Genomic DNA, 26,451 nt, shown 5'->3' on the forward strand with positions numbered 1-26,451 from the left:
GTAATCTTTCTAACATATCGAAAAACACATAGATTGCTTGAGATCATGACTCTTCGATCAAATTAGAATGGGAATCAAGTTTGGAGTAATTACTTTCCATAATTTGTCACAATTCTTTTTTGTTATTTTAGTAAGATTCTTTTCCTTCGATATACTTACATTCCAATGAATGATACTTTCCTTCCTTACGACTCAACCTTCTTCTTAGTTATTTGAGAACTATTTTTCTTCTATTTCCCCCCTCTTTTAAATTATAACCTCGAGCCTATAAGTAGACCTTTTATTATAAACTGAATGAGTACACATTTCAGAAATTGTGACAGTCTTATTTTTAGTTGTCGAAAAGCCTATAAGGTGAGTGTTCTAACTAACATTTTGTGTAACATTTATGTCTTCTATCCCAATGTTTTTTCCTTCTTATAAATGAGCTCGAGCATTATTATAGTTCCTACACTATCATGTAAAAAAAGGAGTTCGTAATATAGGAATGATACAAGTGAAACGTACTAGATAAAAGTTCCTAATAAATATACTTGATTTAATAGTCAAACTTTTCTTTAAAATAAGGTGCACTTTTTCAAATCAAAAAGAAGTTTGAGTATGATTAATGTTAAAAATTATCCTTAGAATTATTGTTAAAAGCAGAGGCGGTACCAGAAAAAAATTTCAAAGGGGGCAAACTTAGAAAACTTATGAAAAATAAATCTAAAATGGGCCAAATGTTAAAAACCTATAGAAATTTTTTAAAAATTTATAAAAAATTTAAAAATATATGACAAAATTTAAATTTGGAGGGGGGCATTGGACTCCCTTGCCCCCCTTTAGTACCGCCCCTGGTTAAAAGTTATCAATAGATGGATTGTTATATGGTGGAGCTTGGGACCAAGAGGTCAAATCCTAGTGTGAGTAAAATGCTCACAGGAATAGAGACAAATGTTTTCCGATCATGAGTTTCTCATGGAGTTAGAGTTGGCCATATGAAGAGGCATGCTGCTGAACCCAAATTTATTGTTCAAAAGAAAAAAAATTAACCAGGGTTGTTAGTAATAATTCTCCGTAGTTCGGTTGTTTTTAACAATTAATTGACAATTAAAGGGGTTATAAATAAACTTTATGAAACTGACCAGTCTGGAAAGTCAAAGAATGAAAGCGTTAGGCAGCGAATCTGCACTACTTTAGCAGTGTGTTTTAGAAAACTGGCATATGATATTTTGATCAAAATCCACCTGTGTCTATCTGTCTGTCTGTCTGTTTGTGTTCCATATAATATATATACGTATATATATATATGTGTAATAATACATTCTACTGATCAGTGTGTGTGTATATATAATACAGTTATAGATACAGAGATATAGATATAGAAATGGCGACAGAAACGACAGGAGTGAAGAAGAGGGTGGTGGTTGTTGGCGGAGGAGTAGGTGGTTCTCTTTTATGCAAAACCCTTCAAACAAAACATCATCATCATTTCGATTTCACGCTCATTGATTCGTAAGTCTTTTTATATCTCATTTCTCTTGTATATTTTCTTTGAATCATTAGTCTTCTCATTGATCCGCATAATTTGACATTGGTTTTTGAGTTGACTGCTTACAGTTTAAGATAGGTAATTGTAAAATACCATGATAGGTACAAAATGTCTCAAAATTTGCTCCACTATCGTTATAGGTAGTAAACTTTCTAAATATGTACCGTTATAGGCAATGAACTTTTAAGTTTTTCCGAATATATAATATGTGTATTTCAAGTGTATGCATATAATTGGAGCGCAATTTTACCCGGTAAAAGATGTAAAGTATATTCATATGGGCACATAACCATCAATTACATAATCGATCATCTTGGTATATATTGCCCACCTTGAGTTAAATTTGTAAGTAAGTTGCTATATGATGGGCTTAAGTGGTTGACCCTTTTGAAATTGTGAAGGATATGACTTTGGTTTAGCATCAAAAGTCTTAAGTTTAAACAGCATAATTGTTATTGAAAATATTGAATCAACAACTGTGCTTTCACCTTGTGTCAGCCATTGTTTCTTCAAGCTAATAATCCGCAACTTATCTTTCTTTTCTCTTGTTTATACTCTCAGTGTGGAATCAACACTTTTGGTTGAGTTTCCATCCAAATAATCCGTAGCTGTTTATTATATGTAATGAGTTTTCCATCCAAATAATGGACTTATTATATTTCAGGAAAGATTATTTTGAGATCACATGGGCAAGCTTGAGGTCAATGGTTGAACCATCGTTTGCAAAGAGATCAGTGATTAACCACCATGAATATCTTCCAGGGGCAAGTATTATCACATCTGATGCAGTTGGGATTGATGAAGAAAACCAAGTGTCAACTACAGAAGGTCGCCAGATCGCGTATGATTATCTTGTAATTGCCACAGGTCATATGCGTACCCATTGTGTGACTAAAGCTGACCGGCTCAGGCAGTTTGAAGCAGGTAATGTTTGGAAACTTTGGCAGCCTTGTTAAAGCCTAATTCAACAAAAAGTGTTTTAGTCGGTTAATCTTCCTCACCCTGTTTTGGTTGTACTAGATCGATCCATTTTAACCCGATCCCAACTAACCAGTTACCCAACAAACACATCTTGCCATTTCAAAAAATTAAAATAAAATTGCCAATAGATAGATCTATGATTTGTCATTAATGAGATGTATTATAGGCTTTTGGCTAATAGTCAAACATTTCCATTAATTTATGTGGCGGTTAAGCCTTTCTTTTGTTGAACTTAAAATTGTAACCAACTAACCATGCATTCGTCTCATTAGCAGAGATAAATATATTGTGAAAAATTTTCGCACTCTGTGCTATATACGATCTTGACCTTGCAAACTATTTCAAAATTTGGAATCAAGGCTACATATAAAGTGTTTCAAGTTAACCACTTTTAATTCTTTCATATATGTATATATGGCAGTCCGGGTAAACATGTAATATGTGCACTTAGTATTATATAAGTAGTTGATCCAGGTATATTATTTAAGAACTTTTCATTAATTTTACTGCATAAGGTTGTATTCTGATTTTCCATTAGGTCATTAACTAACAAACATGATATTCTTCTGCAGATCATGAAAAGATCAAAGCTTCTGATACAATATTGATAGTTGGAGGGGGCCCTACTGGTGTTGAACTTGCAGGAGAAATTATAGTTGATTTTCCCACCAAAAAGGTGAAGCTGGTCCACCGGGGTTCAAAATTACTGGAGTTCATTGGTGAGGCAGCTGGTAAAAAGGCTCTCGAATGGTTAACTGCCAGAAAGGTCGAGGTTATTTTAGGTCAATCTGTGGATTTGGACTCCAGCTCTGATGGTGCTTATCAAACATCCAGTGGAGAAACCATCGTGGCCGATTGTCATTTTAAATGCACAAGTGATCCGATTGGCACGTCGTGGCTTAAGGAGACTATTCTCAAGGATAGTTTGGATGATCGTGGGCTGTTAATGGTTGATGCAAACTTGAGGGTCAAGGGTTTTGGCAATATCTTTGCTATCGGGGATGTCACTGACATTGCAGTAAGTTATCTCCTTTATGCATTATCTGTTTATCTATTGCTTCTTTGGCACATAAGTCATGCATTTTGATAATATTATGGTACAGAGGTGTCATTTGTGACCCATCTACTCATGAACGCAATTCAGGGTATGTTTTGTCTCTACTGGGTCAACAAAAAATAGGTTTAATGGGAACGAGCAAATGGATTGAATGGGCCAAAAATCTACTAAAGTCTATTTTTATCGAATAAATCCTTTATAAATCATTTTATTTAGTATTGAAAAAAAATTGAATTTGGTGTCCCAAAACTGACCTGCTTTGATTTGTTACACAACCGTTTGACCCACCCAAAATTATCACCACTCAAAAAAATTGAAATCTTTGGCGTTTGACTTAATTGGTTATACAAACGAAATAGTTCAATATATGGGTATGGGTATGGGTATGGGGTGTGTTTATGTATGCAAGGAGAATGAAGATGGGATTGTGAGTGCTATTTTTAGAAGATATAGGGGTGTATTCATAAGATGTATGAAAATAGTTCAAACAATCTTATTGTTGGAGCTTTCTCTTATTCCTGAGTATATGTTATGCATAGACGACTACCTTTACATACATTCATAGGCACTGCAGAGCTTATTTTGGTTAATATTTTTAGGGCTACAACATGTCGAAACTTCTATAGAGTAATTTCGGATTGATAGAGTCGAACTTTTTTGAGTTCAAGTTTGAATACAACAACAAATTCCAAAGATGTAACAAGGCGTACTGGACTTTTTAAGTTCTTAACTTGCACTTCTACCACACTTTATGAACCCTATAATTGTCTTTGTATCGTTCAGTTTTGATCCTTGCTTAATTAAACATAGTTTTTATAGAAAACGCTTGGTTTCTAGTCATGTTGGTCATTTACAAGTTTTATGCAGTCGTATACAAGATTAGTGTCAAGGAACATTTACATATTGTTGTGAATACCATTTAGCTGGGCACATATATAAGATGGAAGCTCTTAAGTAGATCCTTGAAATTTGTTTGTTATTAGAGCTAAGAAAGGTAGCAGGTGTGGTCACGCCCTCCAAGTTGTACTTTTTGTAGAAGTGTTTAATGCTATATAAGTAAAGAAAAGTTAATACAGAGTTTCAACTCCACCATAAAATATATTCAATTCTAAATTTCTCGACCCTTGTAGATTTTCTAGCTTTTGATTGTTATATTTAGAGGTGGACATATGGATAATTTGGGATATGCCACATCTCAAGCGGGTCAAATTAAAAAAGAAATGCCTAAAAATTGGTTTATCAAAATTTACCCAAAGTGTACTCTTAATGCACAAAACCTCCGATGGTTTTATCAAAGTAGATTTTTACTGAAATAATGTAACATCTTTAATCATATCCAGCATGCTAATTATGCAGACAGAAATTAAAGATTTGGGCACAAATGTTCTGAGTCTGTACTCATTTTGATATGTTCCCCAACCCAACGTACATGTCCATTTGCTACCTTTCGGCCTATTATGTAGTAGATTTGCTTTTCTTATTCTTGGTCTTTTTTTGCAACAACCTTCATTTCTTTGCTTTCTTTATCTGCTTTTTGAAATGACACAATGTGATTCTCTAGGAACTAAAACAAGGATATATAGCACAAAAGCATGCTTTGGTGGTTGCCAACAACTTGAAGCTTCTAATCAATGGAGATGATGAGAGGAAATTGGTCAAATACACTCCCGCCTCACCATTGGCAATTGTGTCATTGGGGAGACGAGAGGGCCTAGCATATGTATGGTGTGTAACAATCATTGGACGGATCCCTGGTATGCTTAAATCCAAGGACCTGTTTGTTGGAAAAACAAGGAAGCAACTCGGGCTAAAAGGTTGATTTTTAATTTTTACGATTGATTGATTTGTGCACAACTTGGCGCTTTTGAGTCTTTATACCAACCTAGTTGGTTCAGGTCAAAAGGCCATTTATGTAATTGAGATTCTTTCAAATTCTGTTGAATGCTAAAGTGTGAATATGAAAAGCTTTGGTATTGTTTGATAACTAGGATTAAAAGCCCGCGCTTCGCTGCGGGGTAGATTGAATTAGTTGCTTACGTTAATTTTGATTTGATGAGAATTAAGAAAATCTTTTGTGCATTGTGATGAAAATTAAGACCTGTTATATACATTTTCTTCCCCTTAATGCATAATCATAATGTGTAAATTTAGATAAACAAAATTTGAAGAACAAATATGGTTGATTTTTTGAAAGGTGGATTTCGCTGAAAATTTCGTATCATAATTCGATAGTGAAATGTTTAGTATACGTTGTCTTAACCGTATAAGCGCTAGAGAACTCCTTCGAAGTAGAAATGCCTATTTCAAATACACGATGGAGTGAAAAACCCCTACTAATCCGCCCGAAGTCACGATGATTAATAGGGGTAAACCCTACTCATAAATTAGTTAGTATCAACTATCAACAATTGTTAAATACTCCGTGACTTACAACTTAATATGCTTATATTAATTAAATCAAACATTTAAATGAATGTTTATATATATAATAATAGAATAAACAATAAACAATTGTTATGAAATTTTCTATCATATGTCAAAGAATTTTGCTTTTCAAACACTGATAATAGCGTTTCTTTTTTTCATGTGCAGGATCTCTAGCTAGCTCTTCCTATCCCTCATTGATGTAAGACTATCTATTTGCATAGCATCAAGTTTATCCTGCAACCTTACGGTTTGTCATCATCAAGAACATCAGCTTTCCTTATGCATCACCCAGGCGTTGCTGACTTGCTGCCTTCGCAGATACACATACTAAGATACAATAATCTAAGTTGTTATAATATTAGTATTAATATATCTGGAAATTTGCCTATTAATATGAAATTTATTATACTTGAAATCAAATTGATGAAGAGGTTGTTGGTATTTACAGATCATCATGGACCTACTGAGGTTGGTTTGTGGAAAGATTCAATGAGTCCCTTCTAGTGGAACGAAAAGTACCTTAGTTAACTTTACGTTTAGTCGATGAACGCGGTTGGCGTAAATGGGTGGCGTTCACCGGAAGTGGGTGTATTCTTTTTGTAAGTATATGTATATACTCATTGTAAAATGTTTTTTTTTTTTTTTTTTTTTTTTTTTTTTTTTTTACTTTTTAAATTTAAATTGGGTTCAATCCATTACGTTATATGTTATTTGAATTTGATACGTGTAAGTTTGTAAGTGGGCAAGCAATTAAGAGACATGTTTGCTAGCATTGACGTGTTGTACTTCATGCTTGTGGCCTTGTAATTTTAGCTACTGATAGTACTCACATATATATCAGAAGTTGTACATGTTGCATGAAAATATGTAAGGGGCAAGATGTAAAGCAACTAAAAGTTTGCCGTGACAAATAAATAGTCCAAAATTCACTGTACTTTTCACACGTGTAACACTATAGAACCAACTAAGAGAAACTAAGCCAACCAGAAATCCAACTAAGCAAACTAAAGTTTACTGTAGTAGTTGTAATTGGAATTGTTATATATATAATGATTACTTGTATTATTACTCTCACCGATGTTTCTTAAATTTCGAAGTTACCAACTCTGCCATGGTCCACATAGTGCCGATTATTGGCACTTTGACAAAATTTTTGACCAATAAGATTATGCCATGTAGCTATGAAATTTTTTTTACCAAAACTTGCCATTGGTTGCCAAATTTGAAGGTATGGGAGATAAAAGTTAGCGATCGACAAGTTGTATACATTGACTTTTAATACATAACTTTGTTGACATGTGGCAATGGCTTTCCCCATGTTCCTCATGCTCCCAACGTCTATTTCCATCGGCCAAATGTAGCCGATTCAACTTGCCGATGGAATTTGCCAAAACTTGCCGATGCATATGGTATAGCTTGCCAAAAAGTCGATGCTAGCCGATTCACCTTAGCGATAAAACTTGCCGACTATACCTTTGCCCCTAATAGTTACATTGTTACCTTGTACTCATACACAACTTATCTAAATTTACTTATGGACAATCACTGTAACTCTGGAAGTTCTAAAAAAGAAGTTCTTTTAAGTTATACTTAAGGTCTATGAAAAAAACAGAAGTTTTGGCAGCAATCCATTCGAGGGTATTTATTTAGAAGAAGATGTAATCAACATTCAACAGTATGGCTTAGTATTGGACTTTGGAGGGTACGTAACGATTTAATGAACCGTGAAAAAGATAACGTTTTCGACTTGTGACATAAGTATGGATAGTACTCCTAACTTTGTGAGAATTTAAATTAGGCCAATTTATTATACTACATAGAGCATATAAAAAACCAAAAAAAAGAGAGAAAAGGATCCATTTGTTGTCTCATAAATAAACAATAACGATGCAAATAGTGATAGTTACCATAATAGATATTAGATAGTGAGATTTGCCAAAAGACAAAATACGTATAATAACAAGAATTCGAAATTACATCTACCTCGAATGACATGTTTTGAACCAGAATATATACCATAGATTATAAGGTGAACTTAAGATATGTAACCCAAAGTAATACGAGTAAATATAACAAGGTAACATAAAACTAGAAAAAGTTATAAAATTTTTCTTGGATAGTCGATTCATTTCTTTTTTCAAACTACACACATTTTTGAATTGTTTAAACTTAATCATGAATTAATTCTTTATAAAAAGGTAGTGATATTTGTATCATAACAAATGCTATCTACCACATATAAGCATTACTGACTTGTACAGTAAATAGTACATTGTAGTGAATCAATCAGAAGAAGTGGTACAATTACATTTTCCTTTAGAAAATGTTACGACTATGTCGAGAACCATAAAACGAAAGTGTACATTAGGAAACAAAAATGTATAGACTAATTCGAGGACCGGGATGATCAATTCGAGGATTGCAAGAGTAACTTGAGTCTATCTATAATTTCATATGGTCTTCACAAGTTTGCTTCAAATGAACTTAATATACATGTCAAGGATTTACGTTATTGCGTACGTGGTCTCTTGTGGACTTTTCACCCGTGTAGTATCCAAGTAAAACCAGAAAAGATTGTATTAATTCCTGTAACGTTTTAATGAGTCCAAATGCAACTTTTAAATATTTTTCCATTTCGAAAAAAAAAAAGAGAAGATTTTGCTAGTAAAGTAGTAAAAGACTGTCAAATTGCATATGTTAAAAAAAATGATACCTTCTATGTAAAAAAACTCATTTTAAATTCAATGACAAAAAAGTGATAGGGTAGTTGGTAGTAACTTTACTAAAATTTCTAACATTCCATTCATCCAAGAATTTTGAATTAGAAGACACTTTCTTTCATATAAAAACTAGAAACAAACATTTAAGGAAAAAAAAAACTAACAAGCAGATCCATCCGACATTGATTATACCTTTTTTTCCTTAAATTTTCTTTCTTAAAAGCTCCAAACATTTTAATAATTTGATTTTACCTTGGTACTTTTAAAAGTAAATTAAAAAGAAAAATAAAAATAAAAAATGAAGAGAGTATTTGGCATTAACAAGAAAGATAAAGAACCTCCTCCTTCCATCAATGAAGCTTCTGATCGGGTACTTTTTTTTAATTTTATTTTATCTTCTATCGATATCTGTTTTTTTATATATAAATATATATAGTTTTTCAATAATGTCACAAATTTGAAGTAGCAGCGCGCAAAATGTGAATGTGACTGAATAGTGAATACTTTTCAGTAGTGGTGATGTAAAAATGAAAAGAATTGATCCTACCCTAGCTAGGATACATATATAGATAGATTGTAGTGACCAGGGTATTGGCTGGACCCGGACATAATCTGGTTAGACCGCTACAATGAGCCAAAAATGGCTCGCCATCTCGGGGTAACCCTTAGCTAAGTAAAAATAAAAAAGATAGATGATTTGAACTTGAAAAACATTTGGTATGCGTTTAGGGTTTAGACAGGTTGTGTTACTAGTCCAGCCGTTTTGTGAAGTTACTATTGTAATCTTTATTAGCATTGCTAGATTATCTATGCTAAAGTTGTTTTTTTTTTTGCCGTTTCAGTCTTTTAATGATTATTAAGTTATCTGTAGCTCTGGAATTTTATTTTGTACATTCTTAAGTTTTTCGAGTATTAAATAGCGTGTCTAGTGTCTTTGTTCTAAATGTATATTAATAGACGTTTGGTTACTTTGTATTGCTTATTTAGATCAATAAAAGAGGAGAGTCGGTGGATGAGAAAATTAAGCGACTTGATGGGGAACTTGCCAGATATAAAGAACAGATCAAAAGAACCCGTCCTGGCCCTGCTCAAGAAGCTGTGAAAGCTCGGGCGATGAGAGTTCTCAAGCAGAAAAGAATGTAAGTCTTGGCACTAGATTTGAACACCTGGTTGCCAATGGACTACATTGTAGGCGTATATGGATTTGTGCAATCTCCAACTTTTAACTGATGGCTATAACCTTGACTTTTTTTTAGGTACGAAGGACAACGTGACATGCTATACAACCAAACTTTCAATCTAGATCAAGTGGCATTTGCTTCAGAGGGTATCAAAGATGCTCAACAAACAGTATGTTTTATAGTTTTGTTAAGTGAACTTGTTACTGTTAATCGTGAATTCTGTAGTTCTAAATGCTTGCTTTTATATATTTTGACCGAAGGTGGCAATTTTTTACCCATATATTTCTGAGTGGGACCTAATGAGTCAAACATGCTGCAACTTGCAAGTCCTCCTAAGTTATTTTAATGCTTACAACCTCCTAAATCACTAAATATCCAAAATCAGATTTAGTGTACTATCATAGTTTTGTAATCATATTTAACGTACTAATTATAAAAATATAAGTAAAAATGGGAAAAGAAGTTTGTTGGCAACTTGAGCCTACCTTTTTTGACCTTTTACCCAACCCACCCATTTGCCACGGATGAGCAACAGTATGTCTGAAATATCCCATGTCTTGAGTTCTATGTCTTGCTGTGGTGTTGGGAGTATCATATTTTCAATATACGTGGCCTTAGCTCGATATAGTTTGTTGTTTTGGGGTTCCATTGTTCACCTTGTTGTTAGCACCATGTAGTAAATAGTTCAAAGCATGCAGGGTGGAGCTTTTTCTGTCTTCTGATTGGAAATTGCTTTCTATCTCCATGTGGTAGTAAACCACCAATCTAATCTAGGGGAGGGAGTTTTCTTGAATATATGTGTCAATCATGCCTTTGCTTCCGTCAATTTTGAGACGGATCATCTTATTTATGTGAGCTGAACTTGAGGTCTTTGTTATTGATCGATTTTGTATGCCACAGATGTCAGCTCTTAAATCAGCAAACAAAGAGTTGAAAGGAATGATGAAGGCCGTCAAGATCCAAGAAATCGACGTTAGTGTAGACTTATGTTTTATAATTTCGTTTCCATACCCTCTGTATTTTTCTAAATTGTAATCCTTTTGGTCTATTCGTTTTAAGAATTTACAAGATGACATGGCGGACTTGATGGATGTTAGCAATGAAATACAAGAATCTCTTGGTAGAAACTACAATGTGCCTGATGACATTGATGAAGAAGATCTCATGGGTGGTAAGTGTAAATTTATTACTGCCCTTTTACTAAAGTATTATCACTTCTTCTCCTTTTAACTAGAGGGGGTAATATGGGTGGGTCATTTTGGTTAAATAAAGCATTTGGGTTTAAATGGTCATTTTTTAAGTAAGGGTCTAAATGGGTCAAGTTAGAGTGACCTACAAGTGCCTTTTGTTTCCAATTAAAAAGATTAATGTGTCACTTGTGATTACACAAAATCAGAACCGCTACATAAATATTCGAAAGTTCTGAAGAAAACAATGTTGGAGGTTACATACATTAAAAAGTTGACTTTGGGTGATTTCAAAGATTCACTTTCCGCTAACCTTTTTGATGTTGCTCATTTTACCCATTTGAGATTAAACGCAACTGAAATCGATCCATTCATATATAATAGGCCAAAATTACCACCTCAAGCTTTATATTTCTAATTACATTGGATAGAGCATGTACGCTTAGTAACAGTTACCAGTGAGCAAAAATGTAATTTTAGATAACTTGACAAAACACTGTCCCCAAAAATCCCATCACATCCTATTTTGGGTCATCAGAAAGGTTGATGTTTTTTTTTTTCTGGATAATTTACTTATATACCCATCTTCAGTCGGTTGCAAGATATCTGAGAGATTGATTGCGGGTGCCTGTTGTTCCAACATTATTCTGTTAAAGGTTTGGAGTAATTGTAGGTGTTGCATTATTATCAACGCATTAAGTTAGACTTTGCAATTTGATAACGAGGGGATAATAGGTTTATTTGTGGAAAGTAAGACCTGAAAAACCAAGAGTAAATGTAACTATGCTTCAATCCATCCAATTCATCTGGATGACTTGTTTCAAAATGTATCCTTCGGGTTCAATGGTTATGCAGAACTTGATGCTCTGGAGGCAGATATGGGACTTGAAACTGAAAGTGAAGGGGTACCTTCATATCTTCAACCTGATAATGTAACCGATTTCAATGATGAACTCAATTTGCCTTCAGCTCCCAGTGGGCATGCATTACCGGCTCGAAAGGTTAGCAATCAGGTGAGTTTACAAAACTTGTTATTCTTTTGAAGTAAAAGTGGAGCAATTCAGATCCATATGTGAATCAACGGTCAATTTGGGTTATACATTGCCATTAATCAGTCAAACGGGCAAACTCAAAAAGTTAGCCAAAATGCAAGCGGTTAAACAGCAGAAGTCACTCTAAAGTGTGTTTACAATACAAATCTTAAACTTCTCTAATAATTTTCTATTTTGAACATTTACCTCATTGTAAAATGTAGCTCTTTTATATATCTTATCAAAAACACCTCGCCAAGAATCGAGAATGTGTCATTTTTCCTGTTAAAGACAAGAAAAAAATGACAATGTTTGTGGGTCGACCCTTTCCTTTCATCAATCTGCTCAATCTAGTCATATGGTCCTGTCTAAGTTTTGAGAACAGTATTTTTGTCATTCTGTTGTGCTCTCCCGACCCTTGCGCACTACAAACATCTGATGATGTTAACTTGGTTTCTTTGCATCTTGTTCAATGGTTTACAGGCGGAAGATGAATTTGGTTTACCACCAGTCCCCCGTGCATCTCTACGTGGTTAGGACTATAGAGGATTGTTAACTTCTATTGTTGGCTCTGTTTGGTTGATGCTTTAAGACCATTGTAAGCACTATTATGCGGGCTTGTGACCATTATTACTTGCTGCAGTATTCTTTGATATGCACTTCACCTTTTAGAATTTTCGTTTTATGCACTTCACCTCTATCATATTTTCTTCGCATTCTTTGTTCGTATATTATTTGTTCGTAATACAGAGATCGAAAATCCAACTTTATCATTTGACCCAGATGATCAATTGTTAACAGCTGGGCCATTTTTGTCACAAATATATCCTCCAAGAAAGACTTAATATATTTATAATCAATTAATTACAAAAGTTGATATTGTTTTAAAAGCGTTTTCTTCATATACTATGATAATGGCTCTGCAGTCTGCACGCTTAGAAAATTTACTTATCGTCTACATAAGCTCCAATGAATATTTTTAGATTATCGTAATACAATTTTTGTGACAACAAAAATTAATAAAATATTTACATTTGTAGGGAACGTTATACTGAAAATAGATGGAACGGGGTTGCAAGAGGAATCACAAAGATCGGGTCGCGTGGAAATGTGACCAAATCAACAAAAATAAAAATAAAAACTCAATCTGGGAAAAGACTAATAAATATGAGCAGATGGCTTCGTTCATTTCTAATTAAGATTTAGCACAAGAAGATCAAATATAAGTCGTTCAGTAAAATTTATTTCATCGTTCTAAAGTAATGAGCCTTTTCCATCTTAATTATAAACGAAACCTTATACTCATCTACTTGCATTTTTAGGTTAATGTAAGGATTTTTCTATTCGGGTTACTCATGGAAGTTTGGTTCTTTTTATCTGAGATATATGTAGCTTAATCGGGGTATTTTGTGGCCGTTTCTAAAGCTCACAATCAACGTGAACCTTGTGCCTAATAAAATCCGAACTCATGATATCGATATCACAAGATATAGGACATGCATGCCAAAATTCAAAATTCTAAGTCCCTGTATATATACAGTCCTTTTTCTTAGTCCTTTTTTCTTTTTCTTGTGCTTGTTTTATTTTTTTAATAGAGTTTCATCTCTATGATAAATTATTAGATGGTGTTAGAAAAAAAAGCTTTCTTTTTCATAAAATAGAACCCAAACTAGGTATGTCATTTGGGGGTTACACAAGAAGACATTATGTTTATTGTATGGGGTTAATATTGACCTCTTTAAACTCCCTATATAAGATCTCGAGCATACTTGTATTTTTTATTTTCATTTTATTTTTATCTTTTGGAATTTGATCGAACATTCTAACTAAAGACCGTGAATTATATAGATTGGCAAAGTCAATAAATAATTTTTCACTCACTTTGAAATTCTTTAAATCAAAATAGCATATACATGTACTCTATTTGTTAAGAGATTACACAAGTACGGAGTTATTTTGATATTGTCTCAAAAGACGTTACGTTTATTACAAACAAATCAAAAGAAGAGTTATAATGCAATAATAACCACTAAATAGTCAATATAAAACGTTATCCCACTAAAACACAATAAGGAATTTTTTACTACCATCAAGAAATGGAAATTCTGATAAAATATAAACAGTTTAATTAAATAAGTTGCCCATATTCGGTAATTAAAACCAAAAATATCATCGTAAAAACAAAGACAATATAACCCAAATAGTTGACATTCATAAAGATAAACAAAACACACCCAATAAAGTAAAAGAAAATCAAGAAAATCTCATAGGAACAAATTAATCAATCCCGCATTGTTGGCAGAAAGAAAAAATATGTACGTAAATGAAAATAAACCTTGTGGTAAGAAGAAAATGAAAAATTAAGTAATGATAAAAGGTTTCCATGAAACCGAAATACAGATTCAAATGTGAATAAAATTATCCGTAAAAACATTACATATATATATCAATTGATTCAAATATGGAAAAAAGCTCTTTTTGTTGTAAAACTGTAAAATAAAGAACATAAACAAAAACAAAAGATAAAGGAGAATCAAAAGTTATCTTCTTAATCTCATGAATACATGTATATATATAGATTACAACAATAGAGTTTCTTCCAAGAAAGCAATCTCCTAATAGATGATAAGATCTTTATATATCTGGTAAATAGGGTATGGACATCCATTCTATATTTATCCAAAACACTCCCCCTTGGATGTCCATATATTTAAGATATTATGCCTCGTTAAAACTTTGCTAGATAAAACCCAATGAGACAAATTTCTAGTGAAGGAAAAAGAGTACATAATTCTTTTGATACGTTTGGGGATGTTGACTCGTTAAAAACCTTGACAGGAAAACCCAGTGGGACAAAGCCTTGCTCAAGGGAAAAAGAGTGCAGCGCGTATCTTCTCCCCCTCATGATCACATCACTTAAAATACTTAGTTAACACAAATCAATATCACTGACCAAAGACTCAGGTTATTGTAATAAGTGTCTTGATAAATCAATTTGATTTACTCATGAACCAACTTGCTATATGTTGATTTCACCACATATGGCTCATATATCCAATTTAAGATTTCAACATGCATAAAAACTTTCATTTAAGTACATATCAGTACTTCATAAGTTAAGTTTTATAAACAACTTCAATTTAAATAATGCAAAATGAGCAATCGATAACCATCAATACTTTAGCGACACTTTTGAACCAACATTGTAACCATCGCCTTTGAAATTCGAGGGGGTTCTTTCAACATCATGTGACCTCATAGCCATGAGCGTCACTTGTCCACAAAAAGTAGAGCTTCCTCTTTTAGTTATTATGATGCTCAATGATATTGTACTTAACATAGTCAACTCGTAAATCAAGACAGTCTTTGTCTTTTATCTCAAATTCATTTTCTAATAATTCAATTTGTATTGAAACTCATATCATATTTAAAACCAAACTTCTTTATGGACTATCATGAGCTAACATAGTAAATTTTATGGCACATTTCAATATATACGCACTAATGCGATTCTATCACATTCCAATTTCATATAGGTTTTTAAGCTTTTCAAATCACGAAACCTGTTTCATGCTTTTGATATCTCTCATTAAATCCTAAAACCAAATGAGCTCTGTTCGTATTCTTTAGACGCGAATCAAATATCTTATTTTGCCAGACTTTCAATAGATCAATAGTTGCTTCCACCATATGAAATTTCTTGTCCATAACTAATACAAAATCTATTCAACAATCTATGTGTCATATTTTCATTTTTTCTTATTCAATATTCGAACACAGATTATCATCATATAATTTACGCACTTTCAAGTGCTTGGACTTCATGTCCTAAAAAACTAGCGTCTTTTCATCTTTGACCAATCATCCATATCTTATCAGTTACGTTCATGCATGTTTTTTCAAGATCCTCACAATTATATATACTATTAGCTCTATCATATCCAAACAATTTTGACGTCGTTTTACTTATTTTCGATTCCACAATTCTCTAGACATGTCACAATTCATTGAGATCTCATTATTTCTAGGTACCCGGGGTTTATCCAAAACCTCCATGTCTAGTCTCTAATCATTAAACTCTTGGGGTCTTTCTACCTCAAAATATGACCATCTTAATTTTATGCTTTTCTTTCGAGGCTTTTTATTTGGAATTAACTTTTCTACTACTTTCAAATGTTCATAAACTTATTACCAATAGGAGCATAAGCAACTTTTTTGGTCAGTTTACATTGCTGGCAATTACTAACTCATGTAAATGAATTATCCCACAAACTTTAAGTTTATATTAATTGATGTGAGGATCTTTGATCATTCATTCTTACTCATTTCAACAGCTGCTTTTCATCTTTCCCTAATGTTGGGAACATCTCCCCCTAATGTTGAGAAAACAAATCATGTCAATGAAAAACTTAAGCCATAAGCAAATATTGCAATGATGGCTTTATTGAATACGTATCTCTTTCATGTTCCAACTCATACCCAAAACAGCCATACTAATGTCTAGTTTAATCAGACAGTTTCGAACTGAATCAAAGCATAAGCCTACACACTTCCAAGGCACGTCTATTTTCCCAACATTATTTCCAACATTCTTTAAAGTCTCATTTTTGTGCATTGTGGTGAAACAACTTAATCATATATTGCACATTCAAAACTCTTATGAGATATATGTGGTTTCTGACTATAAACCAATTTCAATGGGGAGGAACACTATTGGCATGATGCGAGTTCATGTTATTACATGTTAAATAATAACATGGCCTCAATCTATAGTCATTCATTTACTCTGAAATGATCATTGCTTAAAAATATTTAATAAGTATTTCAACAAAGCAAAAATCCAATGATCATTATAACATTAATCATTATTGCCAATAATAGCCAAATATGAAACCTGCTCGCAATCTTATAAGATGATCAATCAATCACGGAAACTTCATGTTGCGACTTTAATGACCCATTTAGACGATGCATCGATTTTAAAACACTAAATGGTCTTTTGGACGATGTATTATATACTTACATCTCCTTTGCATATGTTCCATCAAAATAAAAAGGATTCAATCCTTATCAAAATTGGCATATACTTTTCTTATTGAGCAAATAATCTCAAAATAAATAACCATTCAGAAGAACCTCTTTTTCCATTTTTCACATCATTATTGACCCGGGGTGGTCTAACCGGTCATGCCAATTAGTCAAGTAATCTTGGTTCATAAACACAGTTTATGACCGCAATGCTTCAATTGCACTTAACATTTTTAATTCATATTGGAAAACTCTGTACATATGTACTTTCAAACTATATTTTCTCCGTCAAATTATTTAAACTCATATTGAGCTTTCCCATAAATCAATATAATTCCTTATATCAATGAAAAATGTATTATAACGATGAAATGACAAAATTTCCTAAGCACATCTATGCCATTAATCATTCAACAAAGTCTCGTATAAGCATATATAACCACGAAACTTACTCATATACGCAAATGCCAAAACAATTATAGTCAAGATATATTTTTCTCGCCTTTCATATACCCGTCATAACATTTATTATACACATATATCATTTTCCTTATTTATGATCTTACATTTAAGTAATATGATTTTCATATTCATGATTATAATGTGTATCTATATAGTGACACCTTTATCTTTTGCATAGTACCAATACTCATTAATCTTTTCACAATTAGTGACATCTTGTCTTATCACCTTAACAATTTCACTAATAATAAGTATTCATCTTTATAACTGTTGCAACCACATGAATGACCACATAAACAAATATCACTTACATAGATGGTTAAGAATATATCACATACTTTGTGCATGTATCGGGTCACACAAATTTGATAGACTTTAAAGCAATGTACATAGAAGGAATTTTCATTAGTTCTAATATCCTATTCATATTTATACACAGCCCTGTAATAAGAGTATATATATATAATTCAAGTTTCCCATATTTAATGAGTGATAAAGTAATGTAATACTCCAGCATACGACACATAATTGACATATAGAGAAAATGTTTCATATAACATTATAAATAAAATCGTATAATGCATCTTGGTGAACTTATGGAGTATTAAGTCATAGAGAAAAATCATCATTCATCACCAATACTCATAATGAAGTTATACATATAGTGATTTAATTAATTTTGTCAAATAGACACATACTTTTTATGTGAAAACGTAAAACAATATGCATATGGAAATTTTTTTTATATATAGTATATCAATTTAGCGCGTCAACTCAAGCATATTATATTCCTCAAACATATCAAACGTATCGAGTGCCTTTAAAATTAGCTTAACGTATAAAATATTTGATCAAACAACTTTCCTTTATACAATTTTCCACTTTACAAAATCAATTTGAAAACTCAACCTAGCAATTAGGATATAATTGTACGTATTTAGTTAAATAAGTATAAACCTCATGTAAAGTAATAAATCAAGATTTTCCCATTATAATGGCTACTCTCTCTTTCATTCTTAGTCAATAAGAATACTCAGCCAATTCTAAAAAAAATATTTCCTTTTATATCTAGAAATCTTGTTCAATCACATGCATACATATAATATTTTTAGATAAGAAAATTACATTGAATATTTTAGAAGCCATTAGCATTTACAAAAACTAGCCAATAGCCTTCAATAATACTATAAGTAATCATAATATCAATATCGATGTCAACTAGGTATAAAGTGAGTTTTAAGATTTACAAGCATATGTAAATGGATGGAAATTAATTTCTTCTGGTGAGCTTACATAATCTTTGACCAAGTCATTAAGTCCGATGTTTAAATTTTCATGGGACGATGAATTATATAAGTAAACGTATTTGTGCTATCATCCTACTTTTATAAGTTCACTTCCACAGCTTTTTGATGATTAAATTCCAAAATCAATGTTCTATTCACATTCTTATTTAATTAGTAGATTATATCAAACTCGAATTTTTCGTTTAAAATTGATTGCTAAAATGAAGATCTATAAAAGATACGGACAACATATGCATGCTTACCAAACTTTAGTTTCCTTAATTAAAATATAGAATACATACAAACTTTGTAGCTAGAGAGCTTAACAAAATAAATCAAAGTTAATTTAGTCCAATATAAGATCAATCATGTATTTCACTACGAAGATTATGAAGTTATCGAATCAAATAAATCATAAGCTTTATCTAATAAACATGACCAGTTTAAAATATTTAGCCATGAAAAATAATTGATAATTATTACAATCATTTTCTTCCATTCTTTTAAATTCGTTTTGAAAACTTTCAAAGATTATTAATTAAAGTTCCAAAAACTTGACAACATGCTTATAAATAAGCTTATTGAGTTATTTTCGACCAAGTTTAACAAATTCAATGGTAAGAATAATATTTGGTTTTTTTTTTATATATATATTTACACCATGCCTTTGATCATCAACACATGATCCACATCTTTTCTTAAGAATCAAACCACCTAAAAAACAATCCTGATTAATTACCACTTTAATTCTAGCAAAAGTTCAATCAACAGATCGATCGAATGCATCTATTAATTATTTGTCTTCAATCTAATTTAATACATATTGAAAGTAATGATATACAATCCATTTAGCATTATATATGTTCGTCCTGTACGTTTTCTTCCCATTTTATTATGCCTTATCATGAAACCGTTAAAAAAATATCAATATACCTTTATTAATACATATTAGTCGCATAGCTAGTACCTTCACAACTAAAGCTGGACTCGGTATATAAAATTTATTCATGCGCGCAATGCATATGTGAGTTTAACATGCATCGTTTAACTATCGAAACGAACTAGACACTTAGCATAAACTATATAGGATTGATAATCAAATAGGTAGATAGAATATACCTCCGCAAACGAAATAATACAAGCTCCTTAGCAAAAACGAAACGAAGTAGAAACCATCACCTACGACCACCGCGAACCCGTTGTATGTATATACGTCTTAATCCATATCACGGTAAAAGTCCATATGCAAATCAAATAGCTGATCTCGACTCGATAAGTTATATCAAATTATTGGAGATGGAATGATTACTCAATCTTAATTGATGAAAGAAATATATTATGTATATTAAAATATTTTGATTATCCGATTGATGTTTCAGAAAGAGAAAAAAAATAAAATCCATTAGTTAACTTCAAAAGAAAAAAAAAACTGTAGGATGAAGTTACAAAGAAACAAAGTTAACTTGATCTTTTAATGTAAAATATTGATTGGAAATCAATTAAAAATAAGTTGACCAAAGACGATGTTTCGGGAAAAAAATTTTTATTGTCGGTCGAAAGTTTTGTTCATGGTTTAGAGCGTGCTGATAACGTGTTGTAAAACTGTAAAATAAAGAACATAAACAAGAACAAAAGATAGAGAAAAATCAAAAATTATCTTATTAATCTCATGAATACATGTATATATAGATTACAACAATAGAGTTTCTCCCAAGAAAACAATCTCTTAATAAATGATAAGATCTATATATATCTGGTAAATAGGATATGGACATCCATTCTAAATATTACATCAATAGAGTTTTTGCTTTATACTTGTTTAGCAACTATCTTTTCTAATTATAATCCTCCTCGATAATAGGATATCAAATTTTGACCCCTTCTAAATATTACATCAATTTAGCTAGGATAAATCTTTTTCTATGTGAAAAAATATATTTGATATATCATTCTTGTCAATGTTCTAGTTTTTTATTTACCTATTCATATATTTTAACCGGGGAAGTTCTAGTTTTTTTATTATACGTTAGATGAAAATTCTTAAAATCTTACATTTTTTTACAACTTTTCAAATTTAACATGTCATTTTGTTTGTTGGGCAAAATATCTTTACTTTTATATAAAATAAACTTTTTTTTTTTAAAAAAAATTTCTATCTTGAAGATACTCAAAATGTCCCTTTGCTTAAAAGCTTTCTTTTATAATTAAAATATATACCTAAAATACCCTTTATAATATATACGGAGTATCTCTCAAGTTCTAATATAAATACGCTACCCACTATTACATCAACCACCTTTACATTAACAACCACGTCGTCGCCACAGGGATCACCACTGTCCGTACCACCATCGTCGTTGCATCGCACAAACTTTCTTCTACTATCAAAATTTAAGATGTAAGAGGATAGTTCTTTAAATTTAGGTATATAATAGCATCATCTCACTTTTACTATTTTAAATATATTTATAAAATATATAAAGATAATATTTTAAATTAGTATAGAATAACAAGTCAAGAAAAAGTTTGAGATTATATTTTCAAATAGCATAGAGATACAAGTTTCTTGCAGCGAGAAAGTGTCACAAATTATAAAATATGGATTCTATCCAATGTTTTAATAACCGGTATTTTAGTTATACCGGTGTGAAAAATTTTTCCGGTATTACCGGTATTTTCAGTAATACCGGAAATACCGGTCGGTACGACTATTTTTAATTTATTATATTTTTTTGTGTAAAAATCTTACAAAACTTGTTACAATTTAACAAAAATAGTCAAAATGTAATTATAATTTACTCAAAAATAATACCAAATATGTATTTCATAACAAAATATAGGTTTTAAAGTTCACAAATAACAAAAAAATAACATTAAAGTATTATAAAAACAATTTTTTTAAAAAATCAAAATTTATTTTTTGAAAATACCGGAAATACCAGTATGGTAATATCGAAAAATACCAGGAATACCGGAAATACCGGCCGGTATTGAATAGTGAAAATACCGGCAAAATACCGGACTTAAAATACCGGCGTGGTCTCCGGTACCAATAATACCGGTAATACCGGCCGGTATTTAAAACATTGATTCTATCACAAAATTAGAATAGAGTAAAAAGTTGACTTTCTGATATCGTATGACATCTTGACCAGAAGGCACAGTCACCAATCAGAACTCAAAATCAGAATTCCCTTTGTCATCTTTTTCCCGACCGAAAAATAGGCACCTTTGAAAGGATATTTACGTTTTTGTCCTTATAAGGGTGGACGGAGTGGGTAGGGGAGGGGACCGTCGACCGGTACCGGTTGGCACACCGCGCCGACCCCCCGGTACCGGTAGGGTGGGGAGAGAGTTGGGGTGCGTGGTGCCGGATTTTTTAACCGTGTGAGTTTGAAACAAAAAAAAAAAGCAAGCAAGGGGGACCCACACCAAAGGTCACCACCCCTCTCTCTTTCTCTTCTTCTTCTTTCTCTATATCTTCTCTTTTCTTCTTCTTTTTCATTCACAGCAAGTTTCTTCTTCTTTTTTTTTTTGATTTCCTTTCAAACTAACACAAAACACACACATACATATATCATATATACACATATAATTTATCAAACAACAATCATGAACCCTTTCTTCAACAATCCTATATTTTCGGAACACAGCCCAACACCCCCAAATATGCCATCGGACTCGAGTTCATCCGACGAGACGGAACGGTATATTAATCTATTCACAATGACGCATTAAGATGTCCGTGATACCGCCTCCTCTTCAAGAAAGTATACAAACAGAGATAATCGTATTGAGTCTCACAACCGTCTTTTTCGAGATTACTTTGCCGAGGAACCGAAATTTGATGAGGCTTTTTCGAGATTATATTCTGTTATGTATATATATATGTATTACGTAGTTTAATAATTTCGGTTTAATAATGTATATATATATATATATATTACGTAGGGAGTCTTGATTGTACACACTGGGCTTGGGATAATTGTCCAGTGGCTTGGTGTGGCCAGTACACGCGGGGTGATCATAACGGGTCGACGATATCACTTGAAGCAGTGACGTCACAGGATTCTTGGATTTGGCACGCATACTTTGGTGTTTTCGGTTCAAACAACGACATTAATGTGTTTAACCAATCTCCTTTGTTCAATCCCTTTGAAGACGGCACAACCCCGCTGGTTCCTTTCACTGTAAATGGAACCGAATATAAGTACCCGTATTTTCTCGTGGATGGGATCTATCCAAGATATGCGATGTTTGTAAAAACGATTTCTCATCCAACTGGTGAGAAAAGGATTCGATATGCTAAGGCACAAGAGGCTGCAAGGAAGGATGTGGAGCGACTTTTTGGTATTATCAAAAAGAAATGGAAAATACTTAGAGAACCGGCACGACAGATGGAAGAAATCTCCATCCGTAAGATCATGTATGCATGTTGTATTCTTCATAACATGATTTTAAAAGACGAGGACCACACTATAAGTCTTGATTACATTCCAGATCCCCCGGTTGTGCCACAGCCATCGGATGATCGACTGGCAGAGATATATGACCCAAGCGTTCACGACGATCTTTGGATGGATCTCATTGACCATATTCATCGCATATTCACCCCGGGCATCGATCGCTAGTTTATTTATGTATTGTGTTGTCGTTTCGTTTAATATTGTAGTTTGGTGTTTTAATTTGTTGTTATATTTAATATTGCATTAGTTTTAAATTATTAAATAAAATGTTTTAGTTTTAAAAATAAATAAAAATGAAATTAAATAGAAAAGGGTGACGAGGTGCTCCTAGCAAAAAGGGTGGGGAGGGGAAGAGAAGAAAAATCGAGGAGGAGTGGGGAAGCATTCCCCCACCCTAACATACTCGTATATTCAAATCAACTATTGCTAATTCAACAGTTGTAATTTTTAATTTTGCTTCTTTTCTTTATTAAATGAGACTTGAATTTTGTTATATGAAAATCACACATCATTTCACCAAATAACAAATTGTAGTGTAATATTATTTGTTTATTTAGCCAGTCTTTAATCAAGATTAGAGCAAGACTCAATTTGTTAATTTTTTTTTTTGCATAATAGACTTTGTATCATGATTAACATAAAAATAATGAGTTAGTGTAGTAGTTTGGAATTAACCTAGTGACTTATAAGTCCAAGGTTCGAATGAATCCCTATTCAACCAACTTTAAAATATATGTAGTCCTTCTATAAGGGCTTGACTTGGTATTCTTAAGTTCAGGTCCGAGAGGACAGGGTTTACACCTATTACTCGTCATACTTTCGGATGGATTAGTATAAGGTTTATCCCCATTAGGTATTTGAAATAGACATTTTTACTTCGAGTCATGAGTTCTCTAGCGCGAATTCGGTTAAGAGAACGTATGTCAGACCTTTCGTTGTCGAATTGCGATACGAAATTTTAAACAAAATTCACCTTAAAATAAACGATTAAGAGATTAAGACCATTTATTATATTTAATATCATTATAAAAATATAAAAAATCATCCTATCAACTTAATGATAATTATGGTATACACGAAAGTCTATGTGAACCAAATTTGATGCAATAACAAACGCTAAACTTTTGACGTGCAACAAATTTATAAACATTCGATGTACACTAAATTTTTGAGTTTGATGCATCAAATTTATAAATTTCATTATAGCCATTTTACATCAAATTTAATGTTATTTTTGATGTACAACACTAAACTTTTTGAATATATTGTACAAAGAATGTATACATATTGAATTCTACATGAATGTATATACATGAATATAGCAAGTTATTAGTACATCTTAGATGTGGAGGAATAGCCGTTAATACATTCTGTACACAAATATTAAGGGAATATTAGTAACGAGTTATACAGCTAGTATATATGCATGTAAAGGTAGCGACTAACACGTAACTCAAACCGCCCGTACTTGTGTTAATATGGGATCAAAGCTAAAAAAATTTTTTTTTCCTGGAGTAGAAACCAATGATCAAACCTTAGCAATATGTAGATTAATTACTATTATTTGGTGTAATTTACTAGTTAGTGTATACGCTGTTCAAGAAAAGAAAAAATTAGAACTGTACTTGTTATTAGAAAGCCACGTGTGTATATATATCTATATATTCACTTTTTCCATCTACTGTATATATAAAATGGTTCTATGGAATGACATATATAATATGTCAATGATAGGGCATATACAAAATCATGGTAATTCTAAGTTCACACACTATGGACCACATGTTGAAAATGTTCTGCTTTGGTATGTTGGTGATACCATAACACAAAAAATAGGGGCGAACTATCTTTTTGTTCGTTGACCCATAACAAAAAAAAAAAACCCAAAATACTTGCAATCTAGATATGAGAAAAACATGTGTGACTGATAATGATAGGAACAAAACTCTATATAAATTTTGTTCTAAAAAAAACTCTATACATAAAATGTCATGTAATGAATCCATTATGTTTTCCGATTTATATTACTCATACACAGATAACTAAAATAAAGTAAAACACTTGTGTGTATTGAGAAAAACAACTTAATTGAATTTTATGTGTGTTGATAATATGACTTGTAATATGTTATTATTTGTATGTGAGAAAACAGAAAGGGATACATGATTAAAACAAAGTAAAACACTTGTGTGTATTGAAAAAAACGACATACTTGAAATTTATGTCTGTTGATGATACGAGCATATGATTTATAATATGTTGTGAATCTAGGGTTGTTTTTTTTTACAAGTGAATTTTACCCTCAGACGCGTATGATGTGTGCTAATCGTACAACGAAAGAGTCCTGCACTAAGCGGATCCTAAATAGTTTTTCTCATCATACCACCTCCTTAATTGGAAAATACCGTCGAGGAAAACCTACCATGGCTCGAACTCGAGACTTTGGACTAAACTCCTCCGAGGCCTCGCATAACAAATTTAGTGAAACACTTCTGACCACTGTTTAATGGATAAATATATATATTTACTTTCATGATGCTACTCTTATACGAGTATTAAATTAGTTATTTTTTATTTTTGTTATGAAAAAATGAATTTCACTAGGACAACAATCAAACTTACAAGTTAAAATAGATACATCGTTTTTGTCGATATCCTAATTTTAATATATTTATTTATATTATGAATTTATAAAATATATATATAGAAAGAAAAGCTTGAGATTAATTGTAATATAAAGTATTTGTAGAGTTATAAATTGACCATTGAGTAATATGAAAAGAAAAGAAAATAAAAAAAGAAAAAGAAAAGGAAAGGGGAGAGTTGGGTAAAATTTGCATTTTTGATGATATTTTTGGAGGTGACAACTGACAATGACTAGGTGACTGCAACAGCCTTCTTTCAGGTCTGTCATCTTTATCCTTCCCGCCAGAAATGCACGCATCACGTGCATTTTGAAATGAGACCTTTTAAGTTTTTAGATGAGAATTTCACCATCATATTACTATTCAAATTTTATTAGAAGAAAATTGCACCATCATATGCAACTATTTATTTTTTTAGATAAAAATTACACCATCATATTACCAAATAA

General features: G+C 32.1%; 3 protein-coding genes across 4 annotated transcripts; all 3 read left to right on the plus strand.

Moving 5' to 3' along the window:
- The first annotated feature begins 1,221 nt into the window (after positions 1–1,221).
- LOC122586866 (ferroptosis suppressor protein 1-like) lies at positions 1,222–5,553 on the plus strand. Its single transcript, XM_043758878.1, has 4 exons — positions 1,222–1,494; positions 2,196–2,455; positions 3,085–3,530; positions 5,131–5,553. Exons 1-4 carry the CDS (start codon positions 1,367–1,369, stop codon positions 5,386–5,388), a joined length of 1,092 nt encoding a protein of 363 aa, XP_043614813.1. The 5' UTR covers positions 1,222–1,366; the 3' UTR covers positions 5,389–5,553.
- Positions 5,554–8,843: 3,290 nt separating this feature from the next.
- On the plus strand, positions 8,844–13,411 carry LOC122589173 (vacuolar protein sorting-associated protein 60.2-like). 2 transcript variants are annotated; one of them, XR_006322229.1, is made up of 8 exons: positions 8,844–9,086; positions 9,704–9,855; positions 9,973–10,066; positions 10,798–10,869; positions 10,957–11,068; positions 11,940–12,097; positions 12,599–12,713; positions 13,156–13,411. XR_006322229.1 is itself a non-coding variant. In XM_043761424.1 (7 exons), the coding sequence occupies exons 1-7, from the start codon at positions 9,015–9,017 to the stop codon at positions 12,650–12,652; spliced, it is 714 nt and encodes a 237-aa protein (XP_043617359.1). In that variant the 5' UTR covers positions 8,845–9,014; the 3' UTR covers positions 12,653–12,767. The 2 variants fall into 2 exon arrangements, 1 of the variants encoding a protein (XP_043617359.1); XM_043761424.1 differs by lacking the exon at positions 13,156–13,411 and having other exon boundaries at positions 8,845–9,086; positions 12,599–12,767.
- Positions 13,412–22,630: 9,219 nt separating this feature from the next.
- LOC122588091 (protein ALP1-like) lies at positions 22,631–23,522 on the plus strand. The gene is made up of 2 exons (XM_043760233.1): positions 22,631–22,769; positions 22,885–23,522. The coding sequence occupies exons 1-2, from the start codon at positions 22,631–22,633 to the stop codon at positions 23,520–23,522; spliced, it is 777 nt and encodes a 258-aa protein (XP_043616168.1).
- Positions 23,523–26,451: the final 2,929 nt, after the last annotated feature.

Source organism: Erigeron canadensis, chromosome 2, assembly GCF_010389155.1.
Source record: "Erigeron canadensis isolate Cc75 chromosome 2, C_canadensis_v1, whole genome shotgun sequence".
In the NCBI taxonomy this organism is placed as follows: Eukaryota; Viridiplantae; Streptophyta; class Magnoliopsida; order Asterales; family Asteraceae; genus Erigeron; species Erigeron canadensis.